At 35.4% G+C, this 22,300-nt stretch overlaps 2 protein-coding genes across 2 annotated transcripts; both read left to right on the top strand.

Annotated features, from left to right (window-relative positions):
• The first annotated feature begins 438 nt into the window (after window positions 1-438).
• On the top strand, window positions 439-12,405 carry LOC145325477 (SET domain-containing protein SmydA-8-like). Its single transcript, XM_080168462.1, has 14 exons — window positions 439-513; window positions 890-948; window positions 1,962-2,030; window positions 2,721-2,740; window positions 7,002-7,079; window positions 7,546-7,637; window positions 7,995-8,073; window positions 8,288-8,374; window positions 8,695-8,732; window positions 9,236-9,280; window positions 9,833-9,901; window positions 11,011-11,100; window positions 11,395-11,494; window positions 12,327-12,405. Exons 6-14 carry the CDS (start codon window positions 7,615-7,617, stop codon window positions 12,375-12,377), a joined length of 582 nt encoding a protein of 193 aa, XP_080024588.1. The 5' UTR covers window positions 439-513; window positions 890-948; window positions 1,962-2,030; window positions 2,721-2,740; window positions 7,002-7,079; window positions 7,546-7,614; the 3' UTR covers window positions 12,378-12,405.
• A 1,384-nt stretch (window positions 12,406-13,789) lies between these two features.
• On the top strand, window positions 13,790-18,077 carry LOC145326413 (uncharacterized). Its single transcript, XM_080169754.1, has 7 exons — window positions 13,790-13,839; window positions 14,222-14,311; window positions 14,795-14,857; window positions 15,297-15,385; window positions 15,976-16,063; window positions 16,449-16,510; window positions 17,763-18,077. The coding sequence occupies exons 2-7, from the start codon at window positions 14,228-14,230 to the stop codon at window positions 17,803-17,805; spliced, it is 429 nt and encodes a 142-aa protein (XP_080025880.1). The 5' UTR covers window positions 13,790-13,839; window positions 14,222-14,227; the 3' UTR covers window positions 17,806-18,077.
• The last annotated feature ends 4,223 nt before the right edge of the window (window positions 18,078-22,300 follow it).

Raw genomic sequence — 22,300 nt, 5'->3', positions numbered from 1 at the left:
TGATTCCTGGGACAACATATGTAGTACATTAATATAAGCAAAACAACTCTATAATCAAGTCATAAAAATGTATGTATGTCCATAAACATTATCATGTATCAAGAAGTAAATAAATTTACTCACAATTTTGCTTTGACTCCTATTCTTTTATATTCTGATTATTCAGTTCTGACACTATACAAGTGTCCGTTTGTCCTACCGTTTCAGAGCTTCGCTTTTATGTGTTGTCATCCTTGTTTATAAAGAAATTTAAAGGAAATAATTACGCGGGATAAAACAAACGCACCAAAAGCTCCTCTCGGCACGTTGGATATGTGTCAAATACGGTTTTAAAACATAGATAAATATAGATTCATAAAGCTTCGCTTCTACGTAATCGTCGTCCTAGTTCTAGTATAAAACATCACTATATGACCTGTTTTGTAAAATATGTTAAAATCAGTCGTGCACGAATAACCATCTGGAAGCACATTTTACTAAAATTGGAAAACTAATTCTGTGTCGGCCAATAAGGTAAAAATCTAAATTTTATTTAAATTAGTTGCAAAATTGATTATAGATATTATACAGGATACTGTTTAGGGACATACTTATAGGACATAGATTATAAATATGCTTCGCTTTAAAAAATGTACTTAACGGTACTAGGAATGATTTTTCTAAAAATCACATGAATAGGATAATTATATAATGCATAAAAAATATCAAAAAGTTAAAAATCAGCATGTTTTTGTTCTAAATCATATTCTTTAATGTCAAAAGCTATCTCGCCCTATAATATTTGGCAATGTATTGTACACATTGTTCGTTTTATAATGTTCAGCTTAAATATTTTTGGCTTCCCTTTTATGGGTATTGTCATCTAGATACTACTATGTATATTTTTTAGAGTTGAAAGCAGGCCTGGTGCTGGTAATTGCCTAGTGGCAACTAGAGATATAAAACCAGGTATCTATCTATCTATCTAACAAAGTATGCTATCTGGCAATTATCTAGTGGCAACTAGAGATATTAAACCAGGTATCTATCTAACAAAGTATGCTATCTGGCAATTATCTAGTGGAAACTAGAGATATTAAAGCAGGTACATATCTATTTATCTAACAAAGTATGCTATCTAGCAATTATCTAGTGGCAACTAGTGATATTAAACCAGGTATCTATCTATCTATCTATCTAACAAAGTATGCTATCTGGCAATTATCTAGTGGCAACTAGAGATATTAAACCAGGTACCTATCTATCTATCTAACAAAGTATGCTATCTGGTAATTATCTAGTGGCAACTAGAGATATTAAACCAGGTATCTATCTATCTATCTATCTAACAAAGTTTGCTATCTGGTAATTGTCTAGTGGTAACTAGAGATATTAAACCAGGTACCTATCTATCTATCTAACAAAGTATGCTATCTGGTAATTATCTAGTGGCAACTAGAGATATTAAACCAGGTATCTATCTATCTAACTAACAAAGTTTGCTATCTGGTAATTGTCTAGTGGCAACTAGAGATATTAAACCAGGTACCTATCTATCTATCTATTGAAGTGTGATATCTGGCAATTATCTAGTGGCAACTAGAGATATTAAACCAGGTACCTATCTATTTATCTATTGAAGTGTGATATCTGGCAATTATCTAGTGGTAACTAGAGATATTAAACCAAATACCTATCTATCTATTGAAGTGTGATATCTGGCGATTATCTAGTGGCAACTAGAGATATTAAACCAGGTACATATCTATCTATCTAACAAAGTATGCTATCTGGCAATTATCTAGTGGCAACTAGAGATATTAAACCAGGTATCTATCTATCTATCTATCTATCTATCTATCTAACAAAGTATGCTATCTGGCAATTATCTAGTGGCAACTAGAGATATTAAACCAGATGCCTATCTATCTATCTAACATTAAAATTTAATTATTACGCACTATGGGTATTAAAAATTGTAGGTGAAGTGATATTACGTGAGGAAGCTGCCATAGTTGCGCCAAGTTTAGTATCTGCTCCTCTCTGTCTAGGAATCATACAATAATTAATATAATATAGTTGTAAAATGGATGGGTGTAATCACACGAAGTATCCTCTTAAACACTTATACCCCATTCCCACTCTCTCTACTCTTTATTTAGAAATGATTTCAAAATGAGAAAGGGAAGGAGTTTTTATTTTTGATTGTTTATTAATTTATTTTATGTTAGGTTAGGTTATATTGGGTACTGGGCAGCCCAACATGATTAGTGCATCACATGGGTTAGACAAAGGAAAAAAAAATCTTCAGCCCCCCCCCCTCAATTTCCTGTTTTTCCTTTTAATTAAGATGGAAAATAGACACCACTCCTCTTGTAGTGTACATTGTAAACCAATTCCTTTCATAAAACTAGCGGCTAGAGGCCTATAGAAGGGCACTTGAGATGCTGAGGGTTAAATTCAATTTTTTTCTAGGGGCGATTTCTCTTATGATGGTGTTGGTACCCTCCCACAAAATAGTTATAAACTTTCCCAGGACCTACATATATAAAGCTACATTGTAAAGGGTAACCATATCGGTTCAGAGGTTAGCGAGATCCTTCAGTACAGACACACACACACACGCAGAGAGATCCTGTTACTTAAATATAAGGATAACAAAACAAAAATATGTAAGATTATAAATATAATCTAAAGATTTTGTAACTCAGGAAAATCTTGATTAATTGTATGATTGTTAGAATGTCTCAACATTTGGAAGGTAAATTATAATTTTTCTTGTTAGGAGCAAATGTACTCTGTAAATGGCAGTGCATGTCCTTTAGTACTTGTCTTTCTCTTCTCTAGTGTTTGCTTTATATTTGAAAATTCATAAATTGAGGCATCCATTTAAATCTAGTTAACACATTTCAGTAGATAAAGCCTAACCCTAGCGCAAACAATATTGAGCCGCTTGCATAGCCACTACTGGGGACAGGCTATGTAACTGATTCGAGAATATGATACTGATTTTGTTTTTGTATTTTATAAGAGGGTGAAAATTTAATATATTTAATAAGTTTTCAGTATTGCTTCGAAACCGATTTATATCCGATTTATACGATGGTATAAATAACTATATTTAGTTTCATGTAGTAGGTGATGGACTTACAATTATACCCGAATGATCTAAAAGTAGTTGTGCTACTAATAAAAAAAATGTGTATTTCATATAGATATTGTTCTTTATTTGTCCTTGATTAATGGTACAGAGCTGCTCTTTAACTAATCTAGTAGCACTCTGTATTATGCCAACTTCCTTTATTTATATTAAAGACATTTAAATGATACCTTTCGTTGATGTGGAGTATTATCAAATTTTTATGTAGTTAATTATTAAAAACTTGCGGATACGTCCCTAACATCTTGGGACGATTTATTCAAAGGAATAAGCCAGAGAAAGAAAAATGACCCAAAACAATCCTGGGAAGCTAAAAAGGGGAACTTTAAAATGATCATTAGTTTTTGAAATCTAAATTTTCAGAAAAAAGTACTACTTTATTTGAAACTAGCGGATCCGCCCCTAGAGGCCTCTAGGGAAACATGAGGGGGGGGGGATAGATAAAAAGATAGTTAAAAACCTTCCCTGGACCCATAAGAAGCTTTACTGTTAAGTAGAACCATATCGGTTCAGTGGTTAGCGAGATCCTTCGTTACAGACAAAAAAAAAGCTTACTACTTTATATAATAGGATTAATATTTAATATTTATTACATTTATGATTATTCTTCAATTTTATAAAGTAGCAAGTTTTTCTATTTGAAGCTTAAGCTGTAGATTGAATTCTCCCTTTTAGGGAAGCTTCACATAGATCCTAGGATGGTTTTAGGCTTAGATTTAAGTATCGCTAGTTTTTTTTATATCTAGTAACAGGATGGTTGTCTGTCTATGTGTAGCTTAATTTCTCGCTTAGTTCTGGACTGTTCTCATTAACAAAGAAGAAACTATACTTGAAAGTGGAGGGTTAACCCTCTCCCCAAACCCCTTTTTGCATGTGCCCTTGAGGTCTCTAGGGGCGTACCCGCTATTGCTATGATATAATGGAACAAAATCATTCTTGTTTTTATCTCAATTACAATACCAAAATAAAAAAGAAATAACTAGAAAAGTTTCTATATTTTTCTGATCATTATATTATCAAAAACTTGAATTGGATTATATTACAGAAAGATACCAGGATAGATATCATACAAAATTAAATCTTATACGTCGTGTATAAAGATTTATTTCCACTAAATGTGACATTGATTAGTCTTTTTTATAAAGATCTAAGATCATTTCACACAAAGTATCTTGTTGAACACTGAACCCTTTCCCTGAGGTATAGTTCTTCGTTTGTTTGTTTATTACTTTAGGTAAGGTTAGGTTAGTTTTGGGAAACTCAGCAGAATTAGGGCACTGCATGGATTTGGTAAGGGGGGAAAAACTTTCAATTTATCTTAAAATAACAGAATGGGAGGTTATCTTTGCTCAATAGGCATATTGTGTGAAAGCATGTTGAATGGAATTTATAGATGTTTGAAATAGGTGTACTTTTCCAATTTCATGCACCTTTTTATTCATTTAGATTTCTTATGTTAGGTACTATTTAACTTTTCATTAAAACCAATATATGTAGTATCTTTATATTTGACAATTATGAGTACACCTTCTCTGTAAAATAAGCAAATATACAATTATTTAATGTGTATTAGAAATTAATCCTTGCATAAATGACCAGGATGTCATTGTCCGTTCTTTTGTCTATACAGGTAAGGCTCCGTTAACCACTATTTTGTTATGGTTCCCCCTTATAAAAAAAAATAATTTTTCCTTATGAAAATGTTAAGGTTCGAATACCGTAACCCTCTCTTTAGTGCCCCTAGAACGAAAGGCATCTAAGGGCATAGCCGCCATCTTTATATAGATTGTTTGCTTTTTTTATTTTAATTTGGATTGTTACTATGACCGGTTAATGTCTTGTTTAATCTTTGTTTATAAGAATACTTATGAACAACCCAGATAATATTATATTACAAGTTTTATGAAATATTAATCCTACCTCTCCAAAGAAAGAGCACAATAAGTTGTGGTATTTAAACAATGTAACATTGCCCAGGAATAAAGTATAGCCAACAAGCGAAATTAATCTAAAATGATATTTAGGGGACAGATAAAAAGGTCGTCAATTCTATAAGTGTTGTCCCCCAACGACAGCTGAAAATCACTTATAGATTTTGTGATTTTTTAACGAATTGATTTCGTTGTTGGTATAAGCTGAACATTACCACCTTTTTTTATGTATGTTGGATGTTTTTGATATTTAAGTAAATAGAAGACTTGCAATTCTATGGAACTTTGAGTTGACATTATAAAAGACCTTAATAGAGAGCGAAAGAGAAGAACATTGCATTGTAGGTAAAAGAGACAGAGAGAAAGAGAGAGAGAGAGAGAGAGAGAGAGAGAGAGAGAGAGAGAGAGAGAGAGAGAGAGAGAGAGAGAGAGAGAAAGAGAGAAAGAGAGGTGAACATAGTGATAGAAAGGGAGAGAGATAAATGAAGGAAGTAGATGGACGTATAGACGCAGTTACTCATAGAGTATCTGTGCTACTTAAAACTGTACATACTACCAATATTGAAGAAACACTGCAATACAATTTTGAAAATTACTTTTTCTCTGAAACCTTTGAATTTTTTACATGTTTTTGTTTTTATTGAGTAACTACAACATTCAATATTTATACAATTCTTCAAAGTAGCGAAAGGTCAGCTACTCGATAATTGTCAAATACTTTTTTATCGAAACTTATGAACTAAAATAAGACAATTAAATTCTTAATTTTGTGTTATTTTGAAAGCTGATAAATATTAAAAAAAACAAAAAATAAAATTGCTACGAAATGCTTAAATTTGCCTTATATTTTAAGAGCTCTTCACACACAAAATAAAAAAATATTTAATCATCTTCAAATTTCTTTCGTTTAAATTTTTATGTTGTATATATTCCTTAGCTTACTGTTAATGTTACCATGCTTGTTTAATAAGAAAAGAGCAATTACATTATAAATAAGAAATTTAAAATATTTCAATAACAACTAGAAATAGTTTACAATTTTTAAAAGCGAAGCTTTTCTATAATTAGGGTCGGTCTGTCCGTCCGTACGCCCATCCGTCCGTCCGTCCGTACGTCCGTAACGGATAGCTTTTTCCGTTAATTTAGGCATGTTAGAATTGCCCTATCGATTTCAAATTTTGCATGGTGATTCCTTTAGTAGTTAGGTACGATTTAGAAAGCGTAGCAACTCTATAATCATTACCAAAATGTCCGTACGTCCATTTTAAACATGTTAATTTTTTTTACTTTTTTAACAACAAATTTTTATGTGATCTAATCATCGGATTGATCTGATTTTTGGTATATTGATTCCTGGGACAACAAAGTATAATGTAATAAGCGAAGCAACTCTATAATGAAGTCCTAAAAATGTAAGTATGTCCATAAAAATTATCCTGTATCAAGCAGTTTTTCAACAAATTTACTTACAATTTTGCTTTGACTCTTATAAATTTATATTATGATAATTAAGTTCTAACACTATACAAGTGTTAATGTCCGTTTGTCCTACCGTTTCAGTGCTTCGCTTTTATGGATGTTATCATCCTTGTTTAAGTTAGAATATGAGAACAATGAAAAATATTTAAAGAGAGAATTTTTTAATCAGAATTGTTTTCATGGAAATTATATTTTTTTTTTGTTATTAACTATTGAAGTTAGTAACACTCTAAACAAGGATGACAACAATTATAAGTAGTGAATCCACATTCAAAATTTCCATTCTGTAGATTAAAAGCATTGTTTAAAATGTTTGACACTTTCAGTTTATGTAGTAACCAAGAAAAATTCATTAAAAGTATCCAATTTTTTTAACCCAAACTTGATAATTTGTTTCCAAAAATTTTGGTTCCATGCTATTTTCACTTCATTTTTAATGTTTTTTTTTTCAGGGTGATTATGTTTGCACTAAGTGTGGATTTCCACTTTGTAATATTGAATGTCAACAGCAGAAGATTAACCATCAAAATGTAGGTTTTATCTAATAATTCAGTCATGTTGGAATCGTCCCATTAGTTTAAACCTCTCATAAGGTAAACCAATAACACTAAGGTACACGGTTTAAGCTTAGCAGCTCTATAATTAATCCACCAGAAAGTTCTTACATAGATTTTTAAAAATTTGTAAATATCCTGTTGACTATAAGCTGTAAAAAATAGATCTTGGATGATTTATTAGCTAAGCAACTCTATATTTACGTCTTAAAATTGTAAGCAATCTTAATAGATTTACTTTCAATATAGAGTTTTTTTTTCATTCCAGGACTCAATCTTCTTTAGCTGTGCTTTCATGGATGTTATCATCTTTGTTTTGCCCCTTCGGTCTTCTTTTCTGGCAAAAGAATAGGCAATGATATCATCAATAATGTCATTTTAATAATGATGTCAGCTATGGCAGAATGCTTATGCCGTTTACAGGTAAACTTGTACAATTAAGGAATGTGAAATCCTGTGCCAGCTACCAGAGCGGCCAAGCTTTAAACCTGGAGAAAAGAAAAATCCAGCAATGGCGCTTATTGGTGTTATCAGGTTATTATATCCCATTATATAAAGTAATAAGGCTATTTTGTCTGAATCTTAAGATCTCAATAACTACAGAACCGATTGATTCCTCCATTTCAGAAGCTTGGCATAGATCCCGGAATGATTTAGGCTAAGCTATTTTTAGAGTTAAGTCTTGTGTTGGTTTTAGGCTATTTTTAGGCCATTTTACCTACCCCAACCAATACAAAGCCCCTATATGCAAGGACTACGGCGCTTGTATCAGGAAAAATTTTTATTTAATCATTTCTCTAGGCAAACTACTGGTGCCCTGCTACTTATGAAAAAAATAGTCCAATTGAATTTTGTGTTTTTTATGTTTTTTTTACTATGGTTTTAATTTAGGTATCTGAACTTAGTGAAGTCTAACCCTGATATAGCAAGCAGAATTAGTATTCTAATGGATCATATTGAGGATATAAAGGTAATGTGACATATTGATAATTCTTGTATTTGGACCTACTGACTATACAATACATACAGTAATATACGAGTTCCATGTTGCCTAGCTCGCCCAATTCGCTTTCCATATTTATAAGATTTCATTGTAATACCTTTTCCTTTAGCCAATTTACATAATGATTTCTCATGTATTATTTTCTTTTATTCCTCTCTTAGTTCTAAAATATTTTAAATAGAGTAATCCAGATTTATACAACATGTGGCGAGGTACAGCGGTTCATCAACTTGTCAATCAACTGCCAGACAGTTCTTTTACTGAACAGGTGTGATTTTTATTAGTAGCCAAGCTACTATTTAATCCTACAGCTGAACGACTATTAGGTAGCGATTCCAATTCCATTAATTCTCTGCTATAAAATATCTATTGTAAAGTAATTTTATTTCAGATGCTGTATCAAATATGCTTCTGAAATTTGTTATAGAGATTCTCCTAATTAATGAACATCTAATCTATAGATTACTTTGTCCTATTTCATATTTGATAAAATTTCATATAAAATGTGACCCTAAGGATGTTTTATGTTTGATATTCGTTATATCTGGAATTTCTTGAATTTTTTATTAAAATTTTCTTGTTGTTTAGGAAATATTTAGGGCAGTTGGGGTTTTACACACAAACAGGTATAGTTATTTATCGCATCGTATTAAACACAGCTTTCCACGGATATTAAAATAAAATTTTTTAAGATTAAACCCAGTTTTTTTAGCTCCGAGGGCCGAGAGACAGACGAAGCTAACAAAACTGGTATTAATTTCATGGATTTTATTTTAATATTCATGAAAAATTGTCTGTAATACGATGCTATACACGATTTTTCAGTATGACTGAGAACCAGTTCTAATCCAGCGAAAATTAATCGGTTCCGAAGCGATACTGGAATAGTTATTTCTCGCATCGTATTATAAACAGCTTTCCGCGGATATAAAATGTACAATTAAAACCAAGTTTTTAGCCACGAGATGCCGAAGGTGGTGATAAATATAAATATATGAAAAAATCACGAAACCTTTTAAGGTAATTGACTGACGTACAGATGTAAGGACAAACTTTAAAAATGGAGTAGCTGCGCTCCAAATAGATCTCTAATGATTATTTCCCTGATTGATATTTAAAAATTGTTTAGTGTAGCAGGAATGGGGAAAGGTCATGCTCTTTATCCAACATTCAGGAAATTAACTATTCAAAATTATTCTAGAAGGAACATTTGGATTTTAGATAATAAAAAAATTTCTAAGGAACGGAATTGTTCGTAACTAGAAGGTTATTAATGAACGAGCGGCTATGCCCCTAGAGACCTAACAGTGACTTTTATATAAGAAGCTTCTAAAATTTACCCAGTAGACCATTATTTCATTGATTGCAAGATCTTTCCCTGGAAATGTTAACTTGTAGTTAGTTGCTTCTGTATAGAGGCAAATATTTATACAATCCCCCTACTTTAGCTGTCACACATTTGACACAGCAGCAAAAGGTACCAAATTTAACTTCTCTAGTATGACATGTATGTATGGTGAAGTCCGGACTCAAGTCTGTCAACTCCTTGACAACATTAGGGTTGATACTTACTTAAATGGCACAAAAATGGTATTTATATTCTTTAAAAATGCTTGCAGCATGTTCAAGGGTAAGCAAATCATTTTTGTACTAAAATTACATAGAACCTGAGTTTAAAAGTTTAAAAGGTTGCATTTTATGTTAGAAAATAGTTAAATTATGTTAGTTTACTGAATCATAACTGCATCTGCAACTCAAGATTTCAGATTTACCCTGACAGATCTATTTTGCTAAGGTCAGCTGTTTTTTCATGCAACACGTGTTCTAAAAAGCTTCATAAGAGCAATAATCTATTCTAAAATGTAATGAGATAATATAATAGTCAAGTATTAACTCGGAAAAAGCCAATGAACAAAAATTGCTATACACCTCGATGAAGATATGCAAAATTACTTCTCATGAAGATTATTAGGGAAATGATTTGAACACTATTAGTTTGTACAATCCAATCAAGATTTTAAGTCTACGCAAATTTTAAGCCAGTGAATAAGAACACGTGCTTGTAAAACTTTGAAGACCAAAATACTTTATATTAGAATGTCTCCCCCCCCCCCTGGTTAATGGTAGGATATATTTCGCCTCATTTTTATTCAACTTCATGAAATTCAATCATAAAATATTTTGGTGCTGGAAATTCCAAATTATAATAAAATTAGATGGGTTGCCCATATTCAATGGCGCAGCCTCTAGAGTGAAGTAGCTGGTCCTTTATAGCAGTAAAACTTTATTTTCCATTTTTGTTCCTCTGGGCCTCTTTGTGCCTTCTTATCCTTGTTTTCATCTTTTTTTTCTAGTTTCTTTGTTGGATAAATGAAAATTGATTTCTTTTCAAACTTTTCCTGAAATGTAATAATCTTATATAGTTGTATCAGTTCTGTTGCAATTTTTTTTAAAGGCGAAGAATTTGCCATTTTAAGGTCGGTCTGTACATATGTTTGTACGTCGATACGTAACTAATAGCTGTGATTGATTTGTAACCTTGAATAGGAATTCTTAAAACTATTGGGTATAATATGGAAATCGTAGCAACTTTATAGTTGCATCCAAGAAAGTCCGTATCAAAATGTAAGTAATCTATATTATTTTTATTAATTCAATTTTCTATTCATTTGGAAATTTTGTTATCTTAATTATATTTCATCTTATTTTTATAATTAATATATGAATATTTTGTCGCATAATTCCGTATAGTTTGGTACAATCTTCCAGTCAAACGCGCTTATTAGGTCAAACTGATCGTAATCATAACCAAATGAATGCATTAAACTTTTACGAATTATGCAAAAAAAAATTACGCTCTTTATGTGACTTAAGCTATTGAAATATAATTAATTCTTTTTTTAGATCTCAAATAGGCATAAAAGCTGGAGAGGAAATAACTGCTCAGTATCTTAGTCCTATGATGGCAACTATGGAAAGAAGACAAAAAATAAGGTAAAAACAAGGTTGCTTATGTCCATTGATTAAATTGTGTCAAATGTTATTAGAGACCTCAAGGAGCGTATTCACTATTATCATTGACGTTTTAATTTGTTCTACATAAATATAATGACGTTTTAGTTTGTTCTACAAGATCTCCCTAACTTTACTGATTGGATTCTCAATTTTAGGGAAGTTTCAAACAAATTGTTTTATGCTATTTATGTTTAGATTACATTTTTGAATGGTTATAGGCTATTTTATGCTTGGGACGCTGACACTAATAGGTAATATTGCTGTTGTATTTAGGAAAAATTGGTTCTTTGACTGCACATGTCAGAGATGTTCAGATAAAACAGAAATGGAAACGTATCTAGGAGCTATTCTATGTAGGACCTGCTCAGAAAAGGTAAGATATAAAATGGATATAGAATATCTGGATATTATGACAGGCCAATTTTTGTCGTTAGTTTATGTTGCTAATTAAGTCCTCGGATATTGGCCAATACGTTTCTTTATGGTCAAGGGGGGAAGAGGGGTACCGTTTTATTAGCAAGGATGGGAGAAACACCGTATAAGGTTATGCGAGAATCTCTCAAATTATCGACGCATTCTATATGGAATTATTGCTGAGCTACGATTAGACTATCTTTCTATATGGTTGAAGCTTCCCTGAATCGCTGGTAGATGTATATATGGCAGTTACTTTAAATATGGCTGTGTTTTTGGGGGAGATTTATACAATTTGACATAAAAAAACATCTAGCTGTATTTCTGACGCGTGTAGAAATGGCGAGAGCGCCATACTGAATTTTTAAAGAAATTTGAAAATTAGCATGGTTGTTATCGTACCACTTAAATTATTTATGATTAATTTCAGAATAACTGTGATTTTGTATTTCAATTTTTATATAAATGTTACCAGGGATCTTAAGGTATAAGACAATGAATAATTTAATTGATGCACATTTACATTAAACATAATTACTCATGCTGCAGATAAAAAATGTGGTTGTAAAATTGGACATCACTAGTTTTAACCAACAAAGTAAGATTAAATGAAATAATCAAATGTTTTGGCCATAGAATAAAAGACAATGATTATAAATCTTTGCTGAGCTGAAAGTATAATTTAACAGTCTCATGTCCCCTACTTCCCTGCTCCCATTACTCATTTATATAGAAAAGAACCCAATTAATCCAAATGAATTTCGCCATTTATTCAAGATATTTTTTTTCAGGGAACTAGTGGATACATGCTGCCAATAAATCCCTTAAACTATGAGGAATAATCAATTTTATAAAAAGTTTCTTATTTTTTGTACTAAAGCTACTCTATAAACCACTTTAACCGTCTTTCTGTCCGCCAGTCAATCCATTTAGCCATGAAATTCATAGGATTTTCTCGACTTTTTGCTCTAAAACCACCCTAAGATTTAAGAAATAAGACCTTCATAAGCCTATGTGAAGCTTCTCTAAAAAGGAGAACTCATTCAGTTTAGTAGATGTTAAAATCTTAAGCTTCAAACAGAAAAAATTTATTACTTTATATGATACTAGCGGCTTTGCCCAAAGAGGTAATTTAAAAAAAAATCAGTACTACTGGTGCAAATGCGAGTGTGATTTTTTTGTTTTTTAGGGTGTTGTGGGTGTCCCACCCCCTAAGAAAATAGCCTAAAACCACCACAGGACCAGTAGGTATATTCCCTGAAGAGTAGAATCCGATAGGTTCAGTGTTTACCGGTTCTTAAGGGACAGACGGACAGACATCATTCTACTTTGTATTATAGATAATAGGATAATAAAAATCATTCCTGTTTCATGGTAAAAGATGATTATTTTGAAATTAAATCTATAATGAAATATGATATTATCTTGTTATTTAATATTCTATGTAATAGAACCTAAATCTTAATTAATTTTACAAAGTTCATCTGTAGAAATAATGACAATTTGTCCATAAGTAGCGCAGCTATAGAACAGTCAAAGTACAGTAACCTGTGATACAGTAAAAAAGAAAAGTTTTTTAATAACAAATCTATTTTATTGTTTGGAGCAGCTTACATCTTGCTGCGCAGAATATTTGCATCTTTATGTGCACTCCCTTAATCTCAGCGTATAAAGTGTTTAAGTTTTTTAGGCGCACCACCTATCTCGTTTACTACAAAATTCAAATTAAATATTCTTGATGGATTGACGTACGGACAGAAATACTGACATAACCTAATTATACAGTAACTACTCTGATAAAAATTAATTAATTCTAACATGATATTTAGAGATATAATTTTCTTTTTCATTACTCAATACAGAATAGGATTAGAAAACTTATTAGAATTTTTAACAATACATTTTTTGTATAAAGAAAATTCTAAAAGAGAAGAAAATAGAAAAAGAATGGCATCGATTTTTAAAACAAGAACGATTACTTCAAAAGAAGCGTATCTGTAAAAACTAAAAGGAAGAAAAGAGAGAGAGAGGGGGAATGAAGAAAGAGAGGGTTAAAATTAGAATGTGGAAAGAAGGAAATAACCAATGACAGGCAATTATATATTTTTCTATTGGTCAATTACAATAAATACTAGCCTATAATTGGTCGTTTGTATTGTATGTCGTCATTATTTTTATTAGGCACTATAAGCTGATTTTGTTGAAATGAAAATAACCTAAATTTTAAAAGTATATAAATTGATTATTCAGAGTGACTGGCATTGTAATAAATGTGACCAGACTACAACAAATTTAACAATACAGGTATTTTAAGCAGCGAATATAAATATATCACATATCAGTCTGTCTGTCGTCCATATTTCAGAAAGCTGAGCGTTTAACAGAAGAAAAAAAATTTCGCTGTTTTTTTCACAATTTATTTGTGTGTGAAAAATTTAGTTCAATGAGCATCCAGTAAGTTTGTTAGTTAGTGTTGCTATCAGCTTAAGCCTTAAATTTTTTTTTTTTACCAATGAGCTTCACAGACTAGAGCTATTAGAGCTGGATAAGGCTATCAATGACACGAAATGAAATATTCTGAAATATAATTTTAAGTTTGGTCTCTCTGAGCCAAAAAAATTAAAATTGATGATTTCTAATTTTACTTTCCGCGGAAAGATGCGATAAATAACTTGTATTATTGTAGACTCTAATGGTGAACCTGCAGAATGAATTAGAAAATTTAGATCCAATGAATCCAGAATTATTTCAACAAACTATTGTCAAATGGACCCAGGTTATCTTTTTAGCAGCGCAGCCACTCTTTCATTAAATTTTTTTCATTTTACCCAACCCATTTTAAATTTACCCCTACCTTGGGGGGGGGGGTCCGTAGGCACAACTAACCATTTAGGAGGGGGTATTTACCCCCCCCCCCAAACAATTTTATAATAATAAAAAATAAATAATCCCTAACAAAAAAAATTTTGCGCGCTTCGCTCTTCTGTGGTTCTGATGGATAAAATAATATGTAAATCATTAACGAAAAAATACATTACACTCTTTTTAAATATCTAAAATTCGAACAAAAAAGCAGTGTTTTATAGAAAAAGTTTCAATAATCTGATCCTAATAATTCACTATAACATAAAATAGTTTTTAAAGAAAGATATTTGAATAAGATATAAAAAGATATTATTTCTAAGACGACATTTAGTAATGATATATTTCTAGGTTCTACTTCCTCACCATTATTTGTTTTGTAATTATATATTACTAGGTTCTACATCCCCACCATTATTTATTTCTTCAGTTGAAAAGAAGTTTTCTAGGCTGTCTTAAGGTAAGTTATAATTATTAAAGTTTTGCTCTTATTATTCGTAATATTTAATTACTTTGAAAATTCCTATCGAATTCAAAGATTAAAGTTAATTCCTGTAGCAATTGAGTACACTTTTGAAAGTGATCAAACTCATGTTGATTTTACAAGTTTTTCATAAAACTATATGTCTATATTAAGCAACCTTAACTATTCAAGAAATTTTATACCAGATTTATATAATACTTCTCAAGTTCTGATTCGTTCGTATTAAAAGATCATTTTCTCATTATTTTATTTTGCATAATATTTTAAATCTTTTTATAGTGCCTATAAAAAAAATGACGTCATACTATAACAATGACCAATTTAGATTTACCAAAGGTAGGCAAGTAAGTCATTTTTATAGGCAATATAAAAGCTTCGAATCTTTGATGCATTCTAAGCTGAACGATTCTTTTAGTTGGTGTCAAGCACAAGGGAAAAGGCATCCAGAGAAATACTAGAACTTCAAGTTTCCATTGCAAGAGAAAATATTGATGTTTTCAATGTGTAAGTTTTTAATTTTTTCTAATGAATATTATAGTTGTTTTAGTAGCAACGCATCTATATTATAAAAAAAAATCAATTCGCCTAAAAATGGATAAACATGTAATAATTCTTTCAATTTTGAATTTGGTTTAACTCTTGTAATTAGTATCGTCGAAGCTACTCTAGTAGTGTCTGCTACCTTAAATGCTGTTCTACATCCAGTACTTTATCTATCTCTATTTCTCTCTCTCTCTCTCTCTCTCTCTCTCTATCTCTCTCTCTCTATCTCTATCTCTCTATCTCTCTCTCTCTCTCTCTCTCTCTCTCTCTCTCTATCTCTCTCTCTCTCTCTCTCTCTCTCTCTCTCTCTCTCTCTCTCTCTCTCTATCTATCTCTCTCTCTCTCTCTCTCTCTATCTCTCTATCTCTCTCTCTCTCTCTCTCTCTCTCTCTCTCTATCTCTCTCTCTCTCTCTCTCTCTCTCTCTCTCTCTCTCTCTCTCTCTCTCTCTCTCTCTCTCTCTTTCTCTCTATCTATCTATCTATCTATCTATCACTATCTATCACTATCTCTTACTAGTATTGAATGTATCAATCCTTCATTTGATATTAGTTTGGACCCTGGTCTAACAATTCTGCATGGAAGAATGTTACAATACCTGAACGGACCAGAGCTACAGCTGGCAAAATTGGACCTCCAGGTTCAGTGAAAATCCATATCAATTAACTTATTTAAAAGCTTAAAAGAAACACATTTACCATATGAATTTAATTGTTTAAGTTTTTAAAAGATTTTTCATTACTCTACGCATGATTTAACGAATAAAAAATTTTCCTGATAAAAACAAAGCGTTTGATAAAGGCCCTTCTGATTGGTGACATTCAAGTTTGTCTTGGTTCATTTTTAAGATAGGTTTAGATACTTTACTCAGCTTCAAAGTTGAAAGTTTAAAAACGTAAAACCCGATTGTTTTCTTATTATTAAAAGCCCTTGATTAGTTTATAAGTATTACTTACTTGTGGGTTTTCATGTATTGATTTCAACCCAAATGAAGCAAAGTTCTTGAATAATTGTTTATGTTTAAGGCTGGAAAGATAACTAAACTTGAATTTATGAGAGCAGCTGCTGAATCTGTAAAGAAGATTAAGTAAGTTTTTGTACTAGTAGCGCAGCTACTCTATGATAAGACCATATTTGTACGTCCGTTCTGTACGTCAAAACGTCAGTAACTAAAAGTATTTTAGATATACTGTTTATACCCTCTCTATATAATCACTATTCTCTCTACTCTCCTTAGTCAAATTAATGGACAACCCGAGATATGCAGACACAATGTATGTATGCACCTTTTACGAATTTGTTGCTTTATAACTGATTGGTGTATTTTTGTTAGGCTTTAAATTGGCGTAGTTAAAGGAAGCCTGCAAGAAATACCACGCTTTAACTGCTGAAAGACTGCCACAAGTAGACCAAATACCCCAAATTTGAAGCCTTCAGCTTCTATAACAAAAAAGTTCTAGGCATTTTAAAATGACATTTTATGTACATAAGAATTTTGAAAGAATTGCAATGCTCATGTTGAAAACTTTGAAATTAAACTACGTGGCCTAGAAACAAAATTATAAGCTTATTTTTGTCATAAATTTAGGTTTCCAGTAACTAATTATATTTTTACAATAAAAATACCAATTTTTATAGTCAAAATCATTAAAAAAAATTAAGTTTTACTTGCATTGTACCGAATGTACTGTAGCCAATCAGAAGGCTGAATCAGCTTAACAACCAATCACAGCTAAGATTGTATTAGTTTACCCCTTTGTTTCCGCTATGATTTTCGTTTTAAAATGCAATCTAAATCGAATTTTTTTCATAGATTTTGACTATGAAATGTGGTGTTTTTATTGTAAAAATGTAATCAGTTACAGGCAGTCTAAGTTTCTGACAAAGATAAGGTTATAATTTTGTGTCTAGGCGACGTAATTTAATATTGTTTTTTCTTTTATGAGCATTGGAAATCTTTCAAAAATTCCATTGTACATAAAATGCTATTTTGAAATGCCTAGAACTTTTTTGTTATTGAAGCTGAAGGCTTTAAATTTGGGGTATTGGGTCTTCTTGTGGCAGTCTTTCAGCAGTTAAAGCGTGTTATTTCTTGCAGGCGTCCTTTAATGTATCAAATAGTTCAGTGAACTTTGAAGTCTTTTTGAAACAAAATATAAAGGATTAAAATGAAAGATGTGGAAAAATAAAGAGACAGATGGAGAAGCACAAGGAAAATGAAAGTGATAGAGAGATAGAGGGAGAAAAGGAAAAAAAAGATAAGGAGATAGAAATAAAATTTTGGTTTACAGACAGAAGGACAGCACATTATTTCATAACTTTTACTAAATTTTTTTCAGGTTTGCTACCAGATGTTTTGAAGATTATAATATTTCAGATTAGAATTACAGTTTTTTAATTATTTTAGTATTTTTATATTGTTTTGTTTTGGACGATTCGTGGCTATTCCTCTAGATGCCAGGGAAGGACAGTAAATTATACTGACACACCTTAAGTTTAAAAAAATAGGTTTTATTATTCGTTAGCCTAAAAACTTTGGGTACTTTTATCAACTCTTGGTTCAAACTTACAGTGTCCAAACTAATATCCCAGTAAAAAATTAGGCTTTTACAATTTTAGTTTTTAAAAATCTATAATAAAAATGTTTAAGAATATTTGTTACGCCTATATGATATGGTGCACTACTGTGACATATGGTTGTAAGCATGGCATACAACCATATTTGACGCCTCCCTGTGTCATAGGCTGGCTAATTTTTACGCTTCATAAGACTCAGAATAATGTTTAATAATGGGCATGTGTTCTCTTGTGGTATTCGGCAACCGTGAGCCATGCCTATGGCACCCCTGACCGGGGTTCGGTGGAGGGTCAATGGCCCTCCCCCGAGTCCTGGGGAAGGGGTCTGACGACCCCCTCCCTATGCTTAAAATTAATGATTGAATCTGCCAAGTTTATTATGGTTAACTGTATTGTTAATTCCCCCCACCCTTTCCAGGGATGGGGGATCATTATTGCCCAAACTGACTATTGAGTATGTATTATAATGCTTTTATGTTATGATTATTTATTCCTATCTGTGTAGTTATTGTTTGTTGTATATAGCTTTAGTACCCTTTAGACCTGCAATAAAGTGACAACTGAAATAGATGTTGATTATTATTTGGTGAATGCTAGAGAAGCGTAGCTTCTCTATAGTCAGGTGTCCACGTCTGTCACACTGCCGTAATCTAATTGAACTCCGGTGTCTGCCCTTTATCCTCGGCGGATACCACAACTTTTGGTGACAGCTGTGTGAGATTACGGCGAACCACAAGTGTAGAGCAGACGCGCAGCTGAGGCTAAGGTACTCCCAGCAGTGAAACTGGCAAAACTGACACAAGCAACCTGAATTACCCACCCTGGACAGCAAGGTCTAACTCTGCATCCGGCAGTTGTGGAAGTGACACAGCGAAACTTGACGAAGAACCGCGAGAAGCGCCGACATCTAACGGAGAATTGAGCGCTCAAAAGGCTGAAACAGGCCTGCGGACCGGCTGAAACAAGCCAAATAAGTGTAAACGGCTGAAAATAGGCCAATTTTACCGCAAGAGATAGCAGGATCCGAACCAGTGGCGCTAGCAGGACGGGACATTCCCTGCCGCCATCAGCCGGATTTGGATCAGCGGCGCTAGCAGGACGGGACATTCCCTGCCGCCGATAGGCTGAAACACGCCAACTAGCTGCGAGCTGCGAGCAAACATACGAGTGTAGTGCACCAAAACAGAGAAAACTACGTCAACTCCAAGTATCCTGAGAGGCTACAACGCAGCCACCCATCTAGAAAAACAGATATTATATCACATTGCAGGGATTACCACCCTGGTGTGATGGCTAAACAATAGATTTATGAGCAAAGATTGGCAAACAATTTGTTGTGTTGTGATAAAACTAAAAATAGAACAGGCTTGGATTTATTGTGTATTGTGATAACAACTAAAAATAGAACAGGGTTGGTAAACAAATCTGTTATGTAATTGTGATAAGAACAAAAATAGAAGCTAGATGTAATATAACAAGGACCCTGATACACAATCTAATCCCCTCAAGCCTACAGCACAACAACAATACACCCCTTATTCCAGAGGAAAGGGAGGAGCCCACTCTCCACTGAAGGAAATACAATCAAGGTGATATAATAGATAAGCCTAGGATTAAGTAGAAAAGGCATCATTACCTCATCACACAGTTACCTCAAACCCACAGCACTCCCCCCTTCCTCACAAGGGGGAACGGACGGATTTACCCCCGTCCCCTCACGCGCTTCTCCCCTCCTACCCACACCAGACTAAGTCCGTCCACGGTGTGGAGCTAGTGACCGGGAACACAGAGCGCCATTCACGGGTAACGCAACGGAGTGCGGAAATATCATAAAATTCAACGGACAAAGCGGACCAATGAGAGAGCGAGTTGAGGGATAAGTGCGCGTTTTACCTGTGTGCGCGGATTTGACGGTGCGTAAGCGCGTTGCAGGGGCAGGAGATTTCACGCACACACACACACACCGGAGCGGAGCTACTCCATAGCATCTAACAGAGGTATTTTTAGAAAATAAGGAATTACAAGCTCCCTCCTCCTATCTATAGTGTGATACAGGAAAACCAAATCAGTTCCTGACAGCAGTTCAGACCCTCAACATCTATCTACCCCTACCAGCCTACTCTACAACCTCAGAATCCAACTAGTGATAAGCCCAGCTAAGTTATATCTTTGTAACTAAACTACCAACCTAGTGATAAAAACAGTGTTGGCTGTTAGGCTAGAAAGCCTCAAGTGACAAACCATTTATTCTATTACTTCATAACTTTGTGTCCCGCCGTTGAACCGTTGACCCAATGGACCAGCCGCAAGCGCCAGGAGGCGACCAAGCCCCAGGATGGCTCCAGGATGACCCTCAGCCGGCTCCAGCCGAGTACCGCAAGCTGATGCTGAGTAACCTGCCGGAGTTTAGAGGACCGCCCAAGCAATCCTGGAGTTCACATATCCGCAGACTCGAGATGTCATGGGCGGCTTACCGCGTGCCACCCCATGACTCCCTCAACCGCCGCAACGCCCTTTTACTGTCACTGGTAGGGCAAGCGGCGGAAATGGCGTCCCATCTGTTTGGCGAGGCAGGCCAAGCCTTGACCTACGAACAGGTCAAGGCCGAGTGTGAAATGCTATTTCGTCCTGCTTTTGAATCCCAAACGCTTAAACAAGCGTTTAGGGATTACAAGCAACACTCGACAGAACCTATACAAGCATACATATCAACTAAGTGTGCCTTGTATAGGGACGCCTACAGCCATGAGGATCTCGAGTTGTTGGTGGACGAATTAAATCGTGGCATTCGTAACGCTAATGTGAAACGCCTCATGATGGGACATGAGATCACGAGTGTACCTGAGTACACTCGTAGAGCCATGTTTACCGTCACCATGATTACCAAGCAGCTGAAGGAGGGTGTGTGCCTAGTGGACTCTACCGACGGGCTGACTGGATCTGCCTGCATCCAGTTGCCCCAATATGACGAGTCGGAGCCAATGGAGATTGGCTCCTTGGCTCCGGGTCTCCACCAGATGGGGAGGGTCGCTCCAGGTGACAAGGTTCCAGGTCGCTGCTTCCGCTGCCAGGGGAGAGGCCACCGAGCTCGAGACTGCCCGACGCCTATGGAAGTTAGCCTAGAGGAGAGACGCACCCAGCCACGCCGTGACCGTTCTGCCAAGTGCGAGCGTTGCCACTATGACGGTCACACGGCGGCCGAGTGCAGAGCTGACTGGGCCCAGGTAGCCAGCCGCAGGCGCACCGCCGATAAGGGTGTCCCTCCAGGGAAGCCCAGCAGAGTGGCCCACATGGAAGGGAGCGCGCCCCCAGCACCACCGCAGCAAGCAGCCGCCCCCAAAGCCGCGGACCGAGCCGACGGGATGCCGCAGTTTGGGACCGTTCCAGCTAGGATCAACGTACTGGGCGGCGCGGCTGAACCCAACCGGGTTGGCCTGGGCTTCAGTCTCAACCACCTGGGGCCGGAGTTGGTGCAACCCTACAACATCGCCGAGCCAGAAGTCCTGAGGCCCCAGCCTTTTAGCCTCAACATGATGGAGCCTGCTCGGCCGAGCCTACCCAGCAAGAGTGGAGGGGCGCTACCCAGCGTCACTGAGACGATGTACGGGGAGGCCCTGGCGGCCGCTGAACGAGAGAGGCAGGAGGCGCTAGCCAGCGCATCAACATCGATGTATGGGGCGCCACCCGGCGCCGCCACCTGTGATGACTGGGGGGTGCTATCCAGCGCCTCCCACCTGGTGCCTGGGGCGACAACCGTCGCCGCCACCGAGATACCTGGATCCTGGAACGAGCCAGCCTCCAACCTGGTGCCTGGGGCGACAACCGTCGCCGCCACCGAGAGACCTGGATCCTGGAACGAGCCAGCAGGCCCAGAGGAAGGGGTGACACCCGTCACCCCCAGCCAGCCAGCGCCACCAGCCTGCAGGGAGAGCCCAACTACATGCCAGCCAGAGCCCCCTGCCAGCCGAAGGAACCCAGCTGCCCAGCAACCCCAGTCGAGCCAGGATGAGTTAAATTTGATAAATGTGTTGTATCCAAGCCATTGTAAAACCCCAGCCTTGCCTGTGCCCCCTGCACCAGAGGCTGGGGAGATTGAAATTTGGGAAAATAAGGACTTGCCTGTGCCACATGCACCTGAGTTCCTAGGGCAGGGGAGGGATGTGAGTAAGGGCGAGCCTGTGCCACACGCACTTCAGCCCCATGCCACTGGGCATGCCTTGGACAAGGGAAGGGACCACTTGGGGCTAGGGGAGCCGACACCCAGGCAAGTGCCAGTCGCTTGCCAATCTGTCATTGGGGA

The sequence above is a fragment of the Acartia tonsa genome, chromosome 8 (genome assembly GCF_053477335.1).
Source record: "Acartia tonsa isolate MP-2025a chromosome 8, ASM5347733v1, whole genome shotgun sequence".
Lineage (NCBI taxonomy): Eukaryota > Metazoa > Arthropoda > Copepoda > Calanoida > Acartiidae > Acartia > Acartia tonsa.
This window is presented reverse-complemented; position numbering and strand designations above follow the sequence as displayed.